The 18,273-nt window shown below is 42.0% G+C and overlaps 1 protein-coding gene and 1 long non-coding RNA gene across 3 annotated transcripts; both read left to right on the forward strand.

Annotated features, from left to right (window-relative positions):
* Window positions 1-802: 802 nt before the first annotated feature.
* LOC103449080 (receptor-like cytosolic serine/threonine-protein kinase RBK2) lies at window positions 803-3,997 on the forward strand. 2 transcript variants are annotated; one of them, XM_008388359.4, is made up of 8 exons: window positions 803-1,006; window positions 1,443-1,872; window positions 1,996-2,247; window positions 2,361-2,518; window positions 2,639-2,718; window positions 2,816-2,951; window positions 3,080-3,229; window positions 3,562-3,997. In XM_008388359.4, the coding sequence occupies exons 2-8, from the start codon at window positions 1,512-1,514 to the stop codon at window positions 3,745-3,747; spliced, it is 1,323 nt and encodes a 440-aa protein (XP_008386581.3). In that variant the 5' UTR covers window positions 803-1,006; window positions 1,443-1,511; the 3' UTR covers window positions 3,748-3,997. The 2 variants fall into 2 exon arrangements, with proteins under 2 accessions (XP_008386581.3, XP_008386577.3); XM_008388355.4 differs by having other exon boundaries at window positions 993-1,137.
* A 6,391-nt stretch (window positions 3,998-10,388) lies between these two features.
* LOC139189612 (uncharacterized) lies at window positions 10,389-11,125 on the forward strand. The gene is made up of 3 exons (XR_011573424.1): window positions 10,389-10,586; window positions 10,670-10,767; window positions 10,943-11,125. It is a non-coding gene; the product is annotated as an uncharacterized lncRNA (long non-coding RNA).
* The last annotated feature ends 7,148 nt before the right edge of the window (window positions 11,126-18,273 follow it).

Genomic DNA, 18,273 nt, shown 5'->3' on the forward strand with positions numbered 1-18,273 from the left:
TTCTATTACACATATATTTGGCCTTAAGATATCTACCCGCATTTTACCAATCTCCTTTAAGCTACATAGTCTCTTTTGTTTTACAAATTATAAAATTTCCCACGTAGAATAGAATTATTAAAACAAATATTATAAATTATATCGTGGAGCAAAGAGAACGAGGTTAAAGTTTCACTCAAGTGAACGTAAGAGTCATCCACAACCGTTTGGTTTATTCTTTATTCAATTTAAAAGAGATTCTGAATTCAAATCTCGAATATTATTATCTCGACGTTGAATTAAGTAAAAAAAAAAGGTTTAGCGTCAAATTCCACGTGCTAGATTATCCAACATGGCATATCCTAATGGAGACCAAATCGACTTTGACCGCAAAATCCCATGTATGTCCGGACCAAATCGTATTTAGGGTTATACGCTCCACATAGACAGGACAGAAACCCCCCTGCCTACCATATATATATATATATATATATATATATATATATATATATATATATATATAAGTTGGATTGTTCATTTGAGGATAGGTCTATTGTTGTGCGGGACACTTTTTTCTTTCGATCAGGTTGAAATCTCCAACAAGGTTTTTATCGAGACCCATTTTGCACAATATCCTCAGTTTGTACGAATTTTGTTTTGTTTAATGAATATCGTACTTTTGTTAAAAAAAAATATTTACAATTTTTAATTATCAAATATTATTATTTTTAAATGATTTCTGATGTTTAAAATTGAAGAAACCACCAATTCAAAATAAGAGATTGATTTGATAGAAATACTCTCAATTTAATGAATGTTTCTCATAGCATGATCAAAATGATTGACGGTGAACATTTTCAAGAATTACTTCTATCCATTTTAATTTCAAACACAAAATTGAGGAATTTATATTAATCTCAATGACCATGGATAAAAAAACCAAAATGAAATGATTTGTGAACAGATTACCGGGAAACCTTGAAAAGGAAGCCATCGGTTGGAGCGGTTAGAGTAACTCTGAATCCAGGTCCACCTGTTTTCCTTCTTCTTCTTCCACCTCTTCCAAATCTCTGAAAACTCACACACACACTCTCTCTCTCTAATGATTCCATTTTTCTATGGGGAATGTAACAGAACCTTCTCTGCTCAGTCGCCATGGTGTGCTCAAAGTTCCAAAATTTCTCATACGTTTTTCTGTTAGTTTTGCATCTAAGTTTTTGCACACTTTGTGTTTGTAGTTTTGCTACAGTGAGTAATTGCATGCTAAGACAGAGCTCTGTTAGTTGTTCTGCCTCTTGGGATTCTTCAGTTTTTTGTTTATCTTAATTGGGTCTTAATTATTTTACCCGGACTTTATGGATTCCCACACTTTTGTTCTAAAGTTTTGAACTTTATGCAATTTTTCTCAACCCTTTCAATATTTTCTGAATTTTCAGCTAATTTTTTCGTTTTTTTCAATGCAGAGGAACAGATGAACAGCTCGGTGAATTGAAAAGATTTGGACTTTTGGCGAGTTCTGATCTTTCTAAAAAATGGAGGAGAAGGCTGATGCTTACTCTCCCAAGGGAGTTCTTGAGGACTATTTTCGGAGCTCGGATTCCGAAACGAGCTCCGAGAAAGAGCCCACGCCGGATTCAGAAGCTAACCAGAATTCAAAACAGAGTTCTAGGTGGGGTGGATTTGTTAAATTGTTGACATCCAAGTCCAAAAACCCTTTAGCCACGACAGTGCGTCCGCTGCGGAAATTCTCAAAGAGAATGAGCAGCAGCATGAGGGAGATTATCGGGCCGAAATTTCAGGCAGATGATGCTGAAATGCTGTACCCTTTCAAGTCACCGTGGAAGAACTTCTCCCTGTATGAGCTGCAGGCCGCAACCAAATCTTTCAGCCACGGTTAGTAGACTTGTCACATTTTTCCCTTTTCGGCATCCCAATTTCGGAAACATTAGTTAGCGATTTCGCTTTATAAACGCATTGTGATAGCGGTTACCTTGTTATACTTGTGTTTTGATACAGAAAATCTGATTGGAAAGGGGGGTTATGCTGAAGTTTTTAAGGGCTGTCTGCAAAATGGGCAACCTGTGGCAATCAAGCGGCTAACCCGGGGAACGCAGGAGGAGATCACCGGCGACTTCTTGGCGGAGATCGGTATCATGGCTCATGTGAATCATCCTAATACTGCCAGGCTAATTGGGTATGGGGTTGAAGGTGGCATGCATTTGGTTCTTGAGCTGTCTACAAAGGGAAGCTTGGCTTCTGTCCTTTATGGTTAGTCCACAGTTTTTTAATCCCCTTCCCCAATAAATTAGAGTAGTTTAGAATATATTTATATCGTCTTGTAAATAAAAGTAATATCTGTTTACTGACATTTATTTTTATAGCTTCGGAGGAAGAGAAACTCGATTGGGGCATCCGGTATAGAATTGCAGTGGGTGCAGCAAAGGGTTTGCAATATCTTCATGAGGGTTGTCAAAGGAGAATTATCCACAGAGATATTAAGGCTGCAAATATTTTGCTCACCGACGATTTTGAGGCCAAGGTATGATCTTTTGAACTTTTATGTTTTGTAGCTTGAATTTCTTTGTTCTGTTGTACTCTTTCTGCTTCGACTATTAAGTTATATGAACACGGCGACTGATTCTGGATGACTTCCGCACAGATTTGTGACTTTGGTCTTGCAAAATGGCTACCGGAGAAATGGACACACCACACTATATCAAATTTTGAGGGCACATTTGGGTATGTAACCTTATAATCGCTTCATCTTCTGTTGTCGATCAAAGATTTTAGCTTGTCTAGTTGTCTTGATCTTATATATTTTTCTCACAATTTGCAGCTATCTTGCGCCCGAGTTCCTACTGCACGGCATAGTAGATGAGAAAACTGATGTGTTTGCGTATGGTGTGGTGCTCTTGGAACTAGTCACTGGACGACGAGCTCTAGATTACTCGCAGCAAAGCCTTGTTATGTGGGCAAGTTTTCTACTGTTCTTTCTCACTTGAATTCCACAAGCATATGCTGTATATCTTCGTTTTGTTAATTTTGCTTAAATAAGTCGAACAATATTCAGAACGCAGAGTTTATTTCTGTACTTTTATAGGCAAGGCCCTTGCTGAAGAAGAATTCAATCAAAGACTTGGTTGATCCTTCTCTAGCTGATGAGTACAACCGTCGCGAGATGAATCTCGTATTGTTGGCTGCTTCTCTATGCATACACAAGTCCTCGACACGCCGGCCAAGTATGAGTCAGGTATGTTCTGTTCTGTTCTGTTTGTTTCATAAATTATGACCTATTTGGATTTGCTTATGGAAGGGGTATAGCTTTTCTGATTGCATTTTGTAAAAAGGTTTGAAAAGTGCTTCTAGACAATAGAAATGCTTTCGGGAGAAATACATTCAAACGCTTCTTCAATAAGCATTTCTAAGTACTTTTTCACAAAGCACATGGGTTTTAAAGGAAAACTAATGAAAATGGTTTGAAAACTTTGAGTTTTTCGTTAAAAATGTGGTTTCTCGTTAAAGTGAACAGTACCGAGAGTTTTTCGTTAAAATTCCCTTTTTAAAATTGCACTGTGGTTACAGGTGGTACAACTTATGAGTGGAGATCTTAGCTGCCTGAAGTCCTTGAAGAAAAGCATATCAATGCCAATTTTCCGGAATGCATTGCGTGAAGAGCTCATCGACACAGAAGACCGTAATGCAACCATTCGGACGGGTTCTCAAACCATGGAAGCCGGTAAAGTAACGGGACACGGAAACTTGGAGTAATGGACATGGAAACCGTTGGAGTTTTGTGGTTCGGTCCAACCCGTCCAACAAAGGAAAGGAATGAATACGATTCTCAACATATGTAATGTGTATATATAACTATATAAGAGTTAAAAGAAAGAAAGAAAGAGTGACAATGTGTTCTATCCAACCCACCACGTACATGATAGAATCCGATACAAATCGTAATCAAAGAAAAAAATGTTTAGTAAGTTAAGTAATGATAAAGCATTATGTTTTCCTACCACAATATTGGTTGTATTTTTGTTTTTGCTAGGATATTGACTTATCAGTTATCATATGTGACGTGCTCATTTCTATCGTAGCTTCATCATCAGCTGATCCTCGTTTTTAAAACAAAAATTAGAGGGTTATGGTCAATCGATAGAGAACAACTTTGGTTGTCTTACACTTCTTATAAAATTATGTGACTTCATGTATTGTCATTAATGTTTAGTTCTACAGGGGTTGAGAGCTGTTTTAGTGAGGCACTCTTATCAACATTTCTTACTAGTTAAGCAACTTTAGAGTCGCATGTGGGATAATCCATGCATCAAAGCATATACGTCAGGATTGAGGATCCTATCCGCATCCTCTTTGTGAGAATTTCGGAGATTCCTAAATTGTGTTCGTTCATCGTATCGTACATCGTACGATCAGAAATCATTTTAAATACTTTTATTTAAAATTAAATATGAATAGTACCAGACGAAAACTACAGACACAATTTGAGGATCTCTAGGGTCCTCATAAAGAGGATTCCCAGGGGGGAGGAGGTGGATTGTCTACCCTCCCATTTCCATACTCTTCCCATGCTTTCCTGCGGTGTGTGGTCACGATTAAGTCACGTCAACATTTTATATTAATTTTTTATATAAATAATAAAACAAAAAATAATAGGAATATAAAATGTTGATGTGGCTTAACCGTGACCACACAAACAAGAGGGGAATTGGAGAGTATGGAAATAGGAGGGCAAACAATCCACCTTCGATCCGGAGAGGATCCTCATTCCCAATGGAAAAGGATCCTCATAGAATTCTTTTTCTGGGGATCCCGTGATCATAACCGTTCATTGTATATCGTGTGATCAGTTTTCGTTAGGTACTATTTATATTTAATTTAAAATTTAAAATGATTTCTGATCGCACGATATACGATAAACGGTCACGATCATGGGATTCCCAGAAAAAGAATCTGACTAGAATCATTTTCCCATCCCAATGGACCATACGCATTAATGATAAGATAAGTTTTTTTTATTTTTATTTTTATTTTTTAAAGAATGACGACTGGTGGCAAACTATAATTATACACATTTTTCGGGGGTTAGAAAGACTCACAAATACATTTTAGTCTCCTCTAACTATAAGTCTGACTTCCACATCAACAACGAATTAATGATAAGATAATTTTAACAAAGCGTGAACGACTGATCATAATATTTCTTCTAAACAATGTGAAATCCATTAAACGATGGTCGAAAGTTGCTTAGTCTAATCAAGTATTGCTAAGATAGGGTAGGCTAGGCTGGGGTATGAAGTGGGGACGCGGCGCGGCGCAGGTAGCCATAGGTGGTATCGGCAAGTTTTGTTGTGAACCCGGCTGGCACGTAACTTATCGCCGGATGGCTTATTTCACCCAATCAAACGAGAAAATTTTCTTTATGATCGGAACACGAGTAGTATATCATATATTTTTATATAAGAAAAATTAATAAAAATGATTTGATAATGTTGAGTTTTAATCAAAAGGATAAAAAGGTGTTATAAGTGAATAGTACCATGAGTAACTTTTTAAAGTAAAAATATCATTTTCGTTAAAAGTGAACAATACTGAGAGTGTTTCATTAACACTCCCTTTTATATAAGTGGTAGAAAATTTTATTTTTTTAAGTTATTAACTTTTTAACATATATATCCCATAATTTTTAAAATACTTATGTGGTATCTTATTCAGATATTGTTACTAGCCTCGAAAAACTTTCAGATGTTAAGCATAAGTCAACAATATATATCAAATTTACCGATATAAAATGACTCTCAGAGAAGATGATTTACTTGCTTATGCAAGGAGATGATATATGATGTATCACCCGTGTTCCGATCATATTAAAAAATCTCTCGAACCAAACAACTCCCCCGAACTTCTCATTACTTTGACGCTAACGTCCCTTCCTTCCGTTACCATGCCACTTCATTATCCGCTCTGTACGTTTCCTTATTATTTGGTAATTTAAATTAATAATGGGGGTATATTGGTCATAAAATAACAGCTATTGTTCGGTTTCGGGGTTTCGCCATAGAAAAAGAAAATAAAACTTAAGGTGGGGGGTTTTTATTTATTTATTTATTTATTTTAATTTTCAAAGGCTAGAAAATCATTTTTCAATATGGGTTAAACAAATACAAGAAAAAAAAACAATATTTCATTCTCAAACTCCCACGCCCACAAACCAAACCCAACATTAGTCTTCATACGGCAATAATACGTATTTTTCTAACAAACAGAAGATATTTACACTAATACTTTTACAATGTAAACTCATCGTCAATACATCACAATATACCACAGCTTAGTACTAACAGAACCTAATACATCTAGTATCCGTACGAATTAAACTTATACATCCTCTAACCAGTACAACTTTAATGACGCTTGTTGATGCACAAAATCAGCGAAGACTTTGGTACAACAGAAAGTGTCAGGTTTTATGACCTTCGCTTGGTTGCTTCGGTCACTAGTGAGGATAAGTACGTAAATGAATAGAGACAGAGAAGCAAACACAGGATGTACGTGGTTCACCCAGATTGGCTACGTCCACGGAGTAGAGGAGTTCTTATTAGTAGTGAAGGGCTTACACAAGTACAAAGGATCAAGCTCTCAATTTAGTGAGTTCCTGTGAATGATTTAACACAAATGGCATTAGGCAATATTGTGGGGGAATGACCCCTATTTATAGAAAAACTTGTAGCTTTGTCACATTGACATGTGTCATGTTATGATTGGTTCTTGATGTCGACACGTGCTGCGCTCTGATTGGCTTCTAATCTTGACACGTGTCGAGTAGTGATTGGCCTCCTGGTCGGAGGGGAACTCTTCTGGGTCCTTGACAGTATAGCGTTGGCCGGTGCTCGGTAGTTTCGGGATTGGTCAAGTATGGTACAAACAGTGCTCCCCTAAGTTCCCGAGTGAGGGAAACTCCTCGGTTGGGGACTTGCAAGATCCAATCCCTTGAGTAATCACGAAACTTCTAAGTACCGAAGTGTGGTCTGATCTTCATCTGCCCTTCTCTGGAAGTACCTTTCCTCCATCCGGGAATGGTGTATTTAGCTGATGAAGATGCACAAGGTAATGTATCAATTTCACTTTGAAGCTTACTTGTAGTTTCGGGCTTGGTCAAGTGTGATACAAACCCTATAGTAGGAGTCCCCCAAGTCGCCGAGCTAGGAGATCTGCCGAAAGAGGTGACAGACAAGATAAGCAGTCAAACTTCCAAGTAAGCAACCCAGGATCAGAGGTTTGACTTCGGCTTCCGGTTGATTGTTCTCATTCTCCTTGTCTCTCATTCAACTGCCAGGATAAGGAGAAGCAAATGGATAAGAGATGATATGAGATACTTTTGCTTTTGAAGAAGTAACTTTCCACAGGCTTATTCTTGAACTGTGCTGGAGGGTTTTCTGGTGCCCTTCAGAGTATAAGGCCGACTCAAAAATTTGAGGGTCAAAACAAGTCCATCAAATCTAGAGTACGTTCGACCTTGATGATATGGGATACTTTTGCTGTTGACGGAATAATGAATGTGGTATGGAAAGGTGTCGTGCTGTAGTGATCTGTTTCAGCTCACCGTTGAACCTTCTGCTTCAATCTTTTGCATGGCAGAAATGGTGTGCAACCTTTGCATTTAAATGGTCCTTCAGAACATTCCTTCATAGTGACTCATCCACGCTTGGCAGCTTCAGTGTAAAGAGCCAATATCTGATCAACTGTCATGAGGTATTTGCCGGTGGAATTCGTGACCTTGACAGCAGTTGAGGATGAGTACTCGAGAGCAATGCTAAGTAAGCAACCAGGCAAAGGCTCCAGGCAGTCAGTTCCAAGTTGGAGGTTTGATTTCAGGTTCCGACTGACTGCTCTCTTTCTCCTTGTCCTGCAGGTGTGGACAAGGACAAAGACAAAGACAGGGAGAAAGCATGATATGGGATACTCTTGCTTTCGACCCTGATGATATGAGATACTCTTGTTCTTGGTGTGGCTTATTTGCTGAGGTATTATCGGGGGGAAATAAAGCTGAGTATTTCGAGAGGTTATGTTGAGGGTGCCTTTTCGAATGCGAGAAAGGGTTGAGCATTTTTGCAGGTTTGTCTGTCCGTTGAGGAGGGAGGTCAATGTATATAGGGATTTCCCAATAACAAGTAGTAATGCTATTCCTTTACCCTTCTTGGTCACAGCAATGTAGTGGGAGCTGCCAGCTTCACGTGTTTTAATTTTGTCAAAGCACTTTGAAAAAGTGGTATGTGGTATCTGGAAAGCTGATATTACGTGTGAAGATTACAGACAAGCTTTATCTAAGGAAATCTGGCTCTCGAAGTTCTGAGAGTTGTGCCTCTTCCGTTTTCGAACAAGCAATCCCGTCGAGGATCTGACTCTCGAGATTCGGAAAGCGGTGCTACTCCGGTTTTTGAGAAAGTAATTATGTTGGGAGTCTTTTCTCGAATGTGAGTAAAGGTTGGACGTTCTTGCCAACCTGTCTTGCCGCAAAACACGGAGGTCGACACACATAGGGACTTTCCAGTTGTCAAGCAGTGGTGCTGTTCCTTTACCCTTATGGGTAATAGTAGGGTAGCTGGAACTTCGAAATTCTCGTGCCTAAACTTTGTCAGAGATCTTTGACAAAGTTATATGTGGTACCCGAGGAGTTGATGGTGCATATGGAGAGCGGTGATTGAACAGTAAGATTCACGTGCTTTCTACTTCACCAGAAATCTTCGACAGAGTGCCCGTAATTTCCGCAAAGCTGATTGTGCATGTGACAGGTGCTGACGAGGCTGAAAAAGCAGGTGCTTCTTCGATTTCTGAGATCGACCCTCGTGGTCTCTGAGCAGCCCAGCTTTTGAGAAAGCAAACGCCTCTTCGATTTCTGAAGCTCCGTCGAGTGCAGATTTTTATAGAGGCTGGCATTAAGTTCCACAGCACACTTGAATCTCTACCAGTAGAAGCTCATTTCTTGCACTTCTAAGATCTTGATTTGTCTGACCTCTTCCTTCTTCAACACATTTGAAAATGTCTGGACCCTCCGACCGTCGTTTTGACTTGAACCTTGGAGAAGAGACAGCCACGCCTTCTCCAGACAACATATGGCGCCCATCCTTCATATCCCTTACTGGTCCTCTTACCGTTGGGGATTCTGTGATGAAGAATGATATGACCGCTGCAGTGGTGGCCAAGAACCTTCTCACTCCCAAAGATAACAGACTACTTTCCAAACGGTCTGATGAGTTGGCTGTTAAGGACTCTCTGGCTCTTAGTGTTCAGTGTGTAGGTTCTGTGTCTAATATGGCCCAACGCCTATTTGCTAGAACCCGCCAAGTTGAATCATTGGCTGCTGAAGTGATGAGTCTCAAACAGGAGATTAGAGGGCTCAAGCATGAGAATAAGCAGTTGCACCGGCTCGCCCATGACTATGCTACAAACATGAAGAGGAAGCTTGACCAGATGAAGGAATCTGATGGTAAGGTTTTACTTGATCATCAGCGGTTTGTGGGTTTGTTCCAAAGGCATTTATTGCCTTCGTCCTCTGGGGCTGTACCTGGTAATGAAGCTTCAAATGATGAACCTCCAATGCCTCCTCCTTCTGGGGTTTTGTCAAGTACTGAGGCTCCGGATAACCACCCTCCGGTGCTTTCTCTTTCTGGGGCTCTACCGACTGCTGAGACTTCCCCTAAGCAACCTTTGTGAAGGCTCCCTTTTGTTTGTTTATTTTGACTCATGTATATGTACATATTTGTGGCTTATCGAAAATATTAATAAATAAGCTTTGCTTCATTTCAACATATTGTATTAAATACACCAAAGCCTTCTTCATAAAGTTCTTTGAATTTTTGCTTTTGTTGAAACCTGTATTGTTGAAGCTTTGTGAGTGAAGCATGTAGTTTGAGGTAGTGTTCCCTTAATTTCCCGAGTGAGGAAAACTTCTCGGTTGGAGACTTGAAAAATCCAAGTCACTGAGTGGTTGTGAGACTGCCGAGTATCAAGGTGCAGTAGCATATGGTGGGAGTCCCCCAAGTCTTCAGGCGAAGAGAGTTGCCGAATGAGGTGTCTCGCGTGTTACTAATTTGTCAAAGTAACGAATCCTTGTTTCGATGTCACACATTCGTATATGCTTTATCTAAAAATATTTCCAACTTTTGTGTGTTTGATGCTGCATGCTATTGACTAGACAAGATCAAGTGCAATTAGTAGCTTTTCTCTCTTTTTCATCTTTTCTTTGGTGGAATTACTTTTCGTTTCCACTAATCAGCCTGAGTGGATGCAAGATAACACCTTTCTCTATAGCTCAGATTGCAAAGTCGTCTTCATGAAAGTTTTTCCTTATCTTGTGAACTACAACATATCCAAATTTGAGATCCATCGGAGTAGTACAACTTCAGAAATTCAAGTATGATGAGTAACTGTTCATCAATGTTCTGTTAATCCGTCAGACTTGTTGTGAGCTTCGAAACTCCATTTTCTCTTGTTCAGATCAACATACTTTCTTCATCGAAGTTGTTCCTTAACTTGTGAACTACAACATATCCAAATTTGAGGTCCCTCGGAGCAGTATAACTCCAGAAATCCAGGTATGATGAGTGACTGTTTATCATTTGTCTGTCAACCCGTCAGATTTGTTGTGAGCTTTGAAACTCTATTTTCTCTTGCTCAGATCAGCATTCTTTCTTCATTGAAGTTGTTCCTCAGCTTGTGAACTACAACATATCCAAATTTGAGATCCCTCGGAGCAGTATAACTCCAGAAATCCAGGTATGATGAATGACTGGTTATTATTTTTCTGTCAACCCGTCAGATTTGTTGTGAGCTTCGAAACTCCATTTGCTCTTGTTCAGATCGGCATGCTTTCTTCATTGAAGTTGTTCCTCATCGACTCTTTCATAACATATCAAAAATTCAGGATGAACTAACGGTTGAATATTTCCAGATCTTCGAAACATCACAACAGCTTCGAAATCTGCAAGAAGCCGACTATCATGTTTGGAGCTTCAACACTGTAATTTCCGTCGCTCAAACAGAAATGGTTCCTTCTTGAAAGTTGTTCATATGCTCAAGAACTATAGGGTGTCTAAAATTCAGCTCCATTGGAGAAGAGCAGAGGTTGCAGAAATTTGATAGATGAAAGGAGGCGAAAGAGGGAGAGAGAGAAAAAGTCTCTTGGGTTGGATTTCTATTTTGGGGCAGATTCCAATTTTTGTAGCACCTTCATTATTGATGAATTGCTTGTACTTTTGTCCATTATGAAACGTGGGACTTTGGCTTGTTGTTGGATCTATTATAATATGTTTGGGAACATATATAAGTGAATAAATAAGAAGGAAAATTTTGGGCCCTTGTGGGTGTAAAACAAAAAATGTTTATGTTTACCCAAGTGTTTTTGTACAAGTTCAAGGGCATCTTGGGTTTTGTGAACAAAATTTGTTTATTTGGAGCAAGGTTTTGTATTGAAGCTTTCTAGGTGAAGCTTTGATGGTGAAGCTTTGTAGATGAAGCTTTGTAGATGAAGCTTTCTAGGTGAAGCTTTGATGGTGAAGCTTTGTAGATGAAGCTTTCTAGGTGAAGCTTTGATGGTGAAGCTTTGTAGATGAAGCTTTGTAGATGAAGCTTTCTAGGGGAAGCTTTGATGGTGAAGCTTTGATGGTGAATGTATGTAGAGGGAGCATTCTAGGTGAAGATTTTTTAGGTGAAGCTTTGTAGGTGAAGCTTTTTTAAGTGAAGCTTTTCGGGTGAAGTTTTTTTTTTTTGGGTGAAGCTTTTTAGGTGAAGCTTTGTGGGTGAAGCTTTGGAGGTGAAGCTTTTCGGGTGAAGCTTTTTGGGTGAAGCTTTTTAGGTGAAGCTTTGTGGGTGAAGCTTTTTAGGTGAAGCTTTGTGGGTGAAGCTTTGGAGGTGAAGCTTTTCGGGTGAAGCTTTTTGGGTGAAGCTTTTTAGGTGAAGCTTTTCGGGTGAAGCTTTTTGGATGAAGCTGTTTTTTTTTTTTTTTTTTTTTTGGCGCTTGACACGGTCTTCATTTGCTTGTTTTGTAGGGACTGTGGAAGACGGATTGCTTTCTGATTGAGAAGGGTTCCGGCATCGCTTGCTATGAATGTAAAAGAGTGAGGGCTGAGTTGGCTAAATTACCTCTTTATTGAATTCATTGCCAAATGGCCTTCATTACATAGGATGCCGAACGGTTATAGCTCAACACTTGTACATCGTAAGTCTATTTGTAGTAGTACTTCAAGTGATCAGCGTTCCATGGATGGCCAAGGGTCTTGCCATCGGAGCTTCTAAGTGTGTAAGAGCCAGGGCGACTGATGCCAATGACTTCATACGGTCCATCCCAGTTTGGACTAAGTGTGCCTTCACTCGGGACTCTGTCGCAGAGTAATCTTTTCTTTAAGACCCAATCTCCTATTTTGAAAGAACGAGGCTTGACCTTAGAGTCATAATAGTTGGAGATGCGCTGCTTGTAGGCGACATTCCTCAAGTGAGCTTGGTTTCTGTGTTCCTCGACTAAATCCAAGTTGAGGGTGAGTTGTTTGTCATTTTCACTTTGAATGTAGTTCTGGACTCGGAATGTTGCTTGCTCGAGCTCAACAGGGACAACCGCCTCTGTGCCAAAGGCAAGTGAGAATGGAGTTTCTCCTGTTGAAGTCCGATATGAAGTGCGATATGACCAAAGAACTTGGGGTACAAATTCTGGCCAACAGCCTTTAGCTTTGTCCAAGCTGGTTTTCAAAGTGCGCTTGATTATTTTGTTGATGGCCTCAACTTGTCCATTAGACTGGGGATGAGCTGGAGAGGCAAAGCATAAGTTGATGTTGAACTTAGAGCAGAACAACCTGAACTTCTTGTTGTCAAACTGTCGCCCATTGTCAGTGACTATCGCATTGGGAATGCCGAATCTACAAAGGATGTTCTTCCACACGAAGTCTTCTATCTTTGCCTCAGTAATGGTTGCCAAGGGTTCTACTTCGGCCCACTTTGTGAAGTAGTCCACTGCAACGACTGCGTAACAGACTTTGCCCTTCCCTGCCGGCATTGGGCCGATCAAATCAAGTCCCCACTGGGCGAAGGGCCAAGGGCTGATCATAGGAGTAAGAGGCTCTGGAGGGGAATGAGAAATAGTTGCATATCGTTGACATTTGTCACATGAGCGGGATACTTTGATGGCATCCTGGTGGAGTGTTGGCCAGTAATATCCTTGGCGAAAAGTCTTGTGTGCTAGGGACCGAGATCCAGCATGATCTCCACAGACTCCCTCATGTATTTCCCGAAGGACGATTTCCGCCTCGGCAGGCGTAAGACACCTTAAGTATGGCAGGCTAAAACCTCGCTTATAGAGTTGATCATTGATGATCAGGTAGCGGGTAGACTTGTATCGAATTTGCTTAGCCTGGACTTTATCATTTGGGAGGGTGCCATGAGCAAGGAAATTATAGATCGGGGTGATCCAACTATCCCCCTGTTGTAAGTTGCATACTTCTGCGGCCATGGTGCTTGGTGTTGCCAACAGTTCGACATGAATTTTTCTTCCAATCTTGTCTTCCACAGCCGAGGCGAGGCGAGCCAGGGCGTCTGCATGACTGTTTGCCGCTCGAGGAACTTGGGTGATCTGGTAGTGGAAGTGCTTGAGCAAAAGTTGTGTTTGCGCAAGATATGCTGCCATGGAGCTGTCCTTAGCATCAAAGTTGTTGGTAACCTGGTTGACCACCAATTGGGAGTCACTGAAAATATCAATTTGTTTAACCCCGAGGTGTTTGGCCAAATGTAATCCTGCTAGAAGGGCTTCATACTCGGCCTCATTATTTGATGCCTTGAATTTGAAACGAAGAGCATACTCCATTGCTACTTTGTCGGGTGTAGTCAAGACTAGTCCCGCTCCACAGCCCTGTTGGTTGGATGAGCCATCAACATACAGACTCCATGCTGGGGTTGTTGGTTCTATCTTCTGAGCTTCCGGGGGTAATGAAGCCACTGCTTCAGGTGTAGAAGCAATGTCAACCGGATATGTGAAGTCGGCAATGAAGTCTGCCACTGCTTGGCCCTTCTCAGCTGGCTTTGGTTGGTAGGAGATGTCAAACTCACCCAACGCTATTGCCCATTTGATCATTCGCCCTGAAGTGTCAGGACTTTGGAGTATCTGTCGAAGAGGATAATTGGTAAGCACGATGATGGAGTGCGCTTGGAAGTAAGGGCGGAGTTTTCGAGCAGACATGACCAATGCCAGAGCCAATTTCTCAATGTTAGAGTACCGTGTCTCCGCATCTTGTAAGGCTTTGCTAGCGTAGTAGACAGGTTGCTCAATATTCCCATCCTTTCGAATGAGAACGGAACTTACGGCTGAAGCTGATACCGATAGGTAGATAATGAGAATGTCTCCTACCTCGGGCTTGGAGAGTAGAGGGGCTTTACTCATGTACTCCTTGAGGTTTTTGAATGCCTCGGCACATTCATCAGTCCATGTAATGTACTTCCTACTTCCCTTAAGTGCTTTAAAAAAGGGAGCACATTTGTCTGTGGCCTTAGAAATGAACCTGGTTAAGGCTGCCACCTTGCCAGTAAGGCTCTGGATGTCCTTTGAAGTTACCGGTTCCTTCATGTCGAGGATTGCTTTGATCTTCTCGGGATTAGCTTCAATGCCTCGTTGGCTAATCATGAAACCTAAGAATTTGCCAGAGCCTACGCCGAAGGCACATTTGTTGGGGTTTAACCTCATTCGATACCTCTTCAAAATAGTGAAAGTTTCAGATAGGTTGGTGATGTGTTGGTCAGCATGTTTGCTCTTGACTAACATATCATCAACGTAAACTTCCATGCTCTTCCCAATCTGCTCGGCGAACATTGAGTTGACTAGTCTCTGATAAGTCGCTCCTGCATTCTTTAGGCCGAAAGGCATGACTTTATAGCAGTATAGTCCTCTGTCGGTAGTGAAGGCTGTGTGTTCTTGATCCGAAGGGTTCATGAGGATTTGGTTGTATCCTGAGTAAGCATCCATGAAGCTCAGGAGTTCACACCCGGCCGTAGAGTCTATAAGTCTGTCAATAAGAGGAAGAGGGAAGCTATCTTTCGGACACCCTTTGTTTAGGTCGGTGTAGTCAACACACATTCTCCACAAGACCTTTTGAAGCAAAAGACTTTCTTTGGTCGGATTTTTCTTAACAAGGACCACATTTGCTACCCATGTCGGGTAATTGACTTCGCGGACAAAGCCTATGCCTTTGAGTTTTTCAACTTCTGCTTTCATTGCCTCGTATCGTTCAGCGTCATAAGATCTTCGCTTCTGTCTCACCGGCTTGATCTTGGGGTCAATACTCAAACGATGACAGATGACATCGGGAGAGATGCCTGGCATGTCCTCGTATGACCAGGCGAAGACTTCAGTGTTCTCTTTCAAAAAAGATATCAATGCTAACCGAAGGGGTGGTGACAATGTGGTGCCAATCTTCACCATGCGATCTGGATAATCTCTGGAGATAGGTACCTTCTCCAACTCTTCAGCAGGTTGGGCTTGCTGGGTGAAAGAGTCATCTCGAGGATCATCGGGTTGATTGTTGCTATCAGGAAGATCTAAGTTTGCTTCATCTAGGCTGGTCTTTGTGACTTGGTCATGTACAGACAGGGTTTCCTTGGGTCCGGGCAAGTGTTGTTGCTTAACTGAAGTGTTGTAACATGATCGTGCACTAAGCTGATCTCCTCTGATGTAGCCGTTTCCATGGGGGGTTGGAAATTTCATCAACAGCATATGCGTGGATACCATAGCCTTGAGATCATTGATGCCTGTGCGCCCAAAGATGACATTGTATGCCGTTGGGCAGTCAACCACTAGGAAGTTAGTGGTAATGGTAGCCATGTAAGGGCCTGTACCAATAGTAAAGGGTAAATGTATGCTCCCTAAGGGTTGCACGATATCACCGGAGAAGCTTATCAGAGGAGAAATCGAGCGATCGAGCAAGTGTTCAGCTACACTGAGTGCCCTGAAAGCTTCGGCAAACATGATATTGACCGAAGCCCCTGTGTCTACGAGGATTCGTCGAACATCAAAGTTGGCTATGTGAGCCTCCACGATCAATGGGTCGTTATGAGGGTAGATGATGCCTCTTTCTTCCTCAGGGTAGAAACATATCGGATCCCAGTTAGGCTTTTGATACTTCCCTCCCCTGATGTCTTCCACGTGAAACACTTGGTGACCAGGCCTCAGAATTCGTTCACTGTTTTTCAAGGCCCTATTGGAAGATTCAGATATGGGTGTGCCGCCGCTTATGGAATATATGACATTCACCTGGCGTTGGTTACGGTTATCCCTTTGAGGGTGAAGGAGGAATTGATCAATTTTTCCTTCTCGTGCCAAAGCTTCAATACGATCACGGAGGATGATACATTTCTCGCTATCATGGCCGTTATGCTCATGATAGCAACAAAACATGCCCGCGTTATTCGGGGGCGTGTAATCTGGGTGCCTCGGCTTTGGCTTTGGTATCAGGTGAGCTATGCTGGGGTAAATGGCCGCGCATGTGGCATTCAAGGGCGTGTATGTCTCATACCTTGGGGTAGGGGGTATCTTGACGCGAGTTTGACCCACTGCATTGACTGCCTGGGGGCGAGCGTTATTGTGGCGATACCCTTGGTTATCGGGATAGTGTCCCTTACTCTTTTTACTGAAATGAGAGTGGTGAGGATGGAAATCCTTCCTCTTGCCTTGAAATTGATATGTCTGTTGATTCGGCGAAGCATTATGCAAGGCATGGGGAGGTGCCACTGCTGTTTGGAAAGTCGAGGTCTTCTCATTTAGGTGAGTTTGGCTTCCACCACCCACTTGTTGATAAAGGATGGTTGTAGGGGGTTTCTCCTGATATGTCTTTGCCTCGGCGGAGGCATGGTTATAAGCCTGCGCCATCACCTCAGAGTAAGTCTTCCAAGTATTGGCATTGATCATGTATTTAAAGAAACAATCACGTAGGCCTGCCGTGAAGGCTTTGAGGGCAGTCTTGTCGTCTGCCTCGGCACACCGGGAGTATTCATGGCTGAAGCGGCCAGCATACATACGTAATGACTCGTCTGGCTTCTGGCGGATAGTGTACAAGTCATCTGCAGAGTGCAAGCGATCAGTTTGGAAAATGTGTTGGGAAACAAATAGTTTCCTCAATTCCTCAAATGAGTCTACCGTCTCAGGTGTAAGACGACAATACCAATTTAGAGCTCCACTAGAGAGGGTGGAGGGGAAGAGAAGACATCGTTCTTCGTCGGTGTGCATCCGGTATGCCATGGTGGACTCAAAGAGGTTAAGGTGCTCAATCGGGTCCTCTTTTCCAGTATAAAGTTGAAAGCCAAGCTTTTGCTTTGTCTTTGCTTGAAGGGGGGTGTTGAGGATCCTCCTTGTAAGAGGGCCAGGCCTGGGTTGGTTCCAGTCAGGTATTTCAGCCTGACGTTCAGCCTTCAACTTGTTTACTTCCTCAAGAATTTGTAGGACAAGGGGGTCCTGAGCGGAGTTATGTGTCACTGGAGCTTTCTTTCGTAAATCTCCATCTCCTATTGGAGTTAGGAAGGTTTGATCAAGGGCATGTGATTTTTCCCTGGACTCGCTGTACTGGCTTCCAGGGTATGTCTGTCGGAACACCTCTGAGTCCCCTGTACCCTCATGTCTCTCTGGGACTTGTTGCCCCTTCCCCAAATTGGTGGCCGGCTTGGGCCGTGGCAGGGGACCGAGTCTCTCAGAAATCCTTGGGTCATTAATCTTTGAGCTTATATGGATGGAATTCTCTCGACGTTGCTTCAGGAAATCCCGACAATCGCGAAAGACGGCTTTCGATCCTTCTGCCCCTTCAGCAAAGAGGTGTCTCCCTCCACTTCTCATGGTTCGGGTCGAAGCAACTGGGTTAAGAGAAGCCTCATGTTGATTATCAAGTCGAGGGGTAATCTGTTCCCTATTAGGGATATCTATGTCGAATGCATGTGACCCTCCATGTTGGAGGGCACCCAGTTGATGGTTGACTTCCACGGGGGCAACAATCTCGCGTGTCTGAGCTTGCCTAGCTTCGTGGAGTGTCTCGAAGAGCTTCTCATATTGCTCATGGAGGACCTCATTCCTCATTGCTATCTTGTTGTTCTGAGCTTCCAACTCATCGACTTTAGCTTGAAGAAGAACTCGTTTTCCTTCCTTCTTTCGTTGTTTCGCACTATGTGCAAGGGGGGTGTCATTCTGTGTGCTGTGGCTTCCTTCGCTTCCCATGTTGGAGAGGGATGCCTGATCAAAAGAAAGTGTACGAATGATAGAAACCA

Source organism: Malus domestica, chromosome 11 (genome assembly GCF_042453785.1).
Source record: "Malus domestica chromosome 11, GDT2T_hap1".
NCBI classification, from domain to species: Eukaryota; Viridiplantae; Streptophyta; class Magnoliopsida; order Rosales; family Rosaceae; genus Malus; species Malus domestica.

Bases quoted from the DNA above. Each gene is read 5' to 3' on its own strand.
- LOC103449080 (XM_008388359.4), top strand. From the start codon at position 1,512: ATGGAGGAGAAGGCTGATGCTTACTCTCCCAAGGGAGTTCTTGAGGAC. The intron at 1,873-1,995 runs GTTAGTAGACTT...GTTTTGATACAG, and splicing joins AACCAAATCTTTCAGCCACG to AAAATCTGATTGGAAAGGGG. The intron at 2,519-2,638 runs GTATGATCTTTT...ACTTCCGCACAG, and splicing joins CCGACGATTTTGAGGCCAAG to ATTTGTGACTTTGGTCTTGC.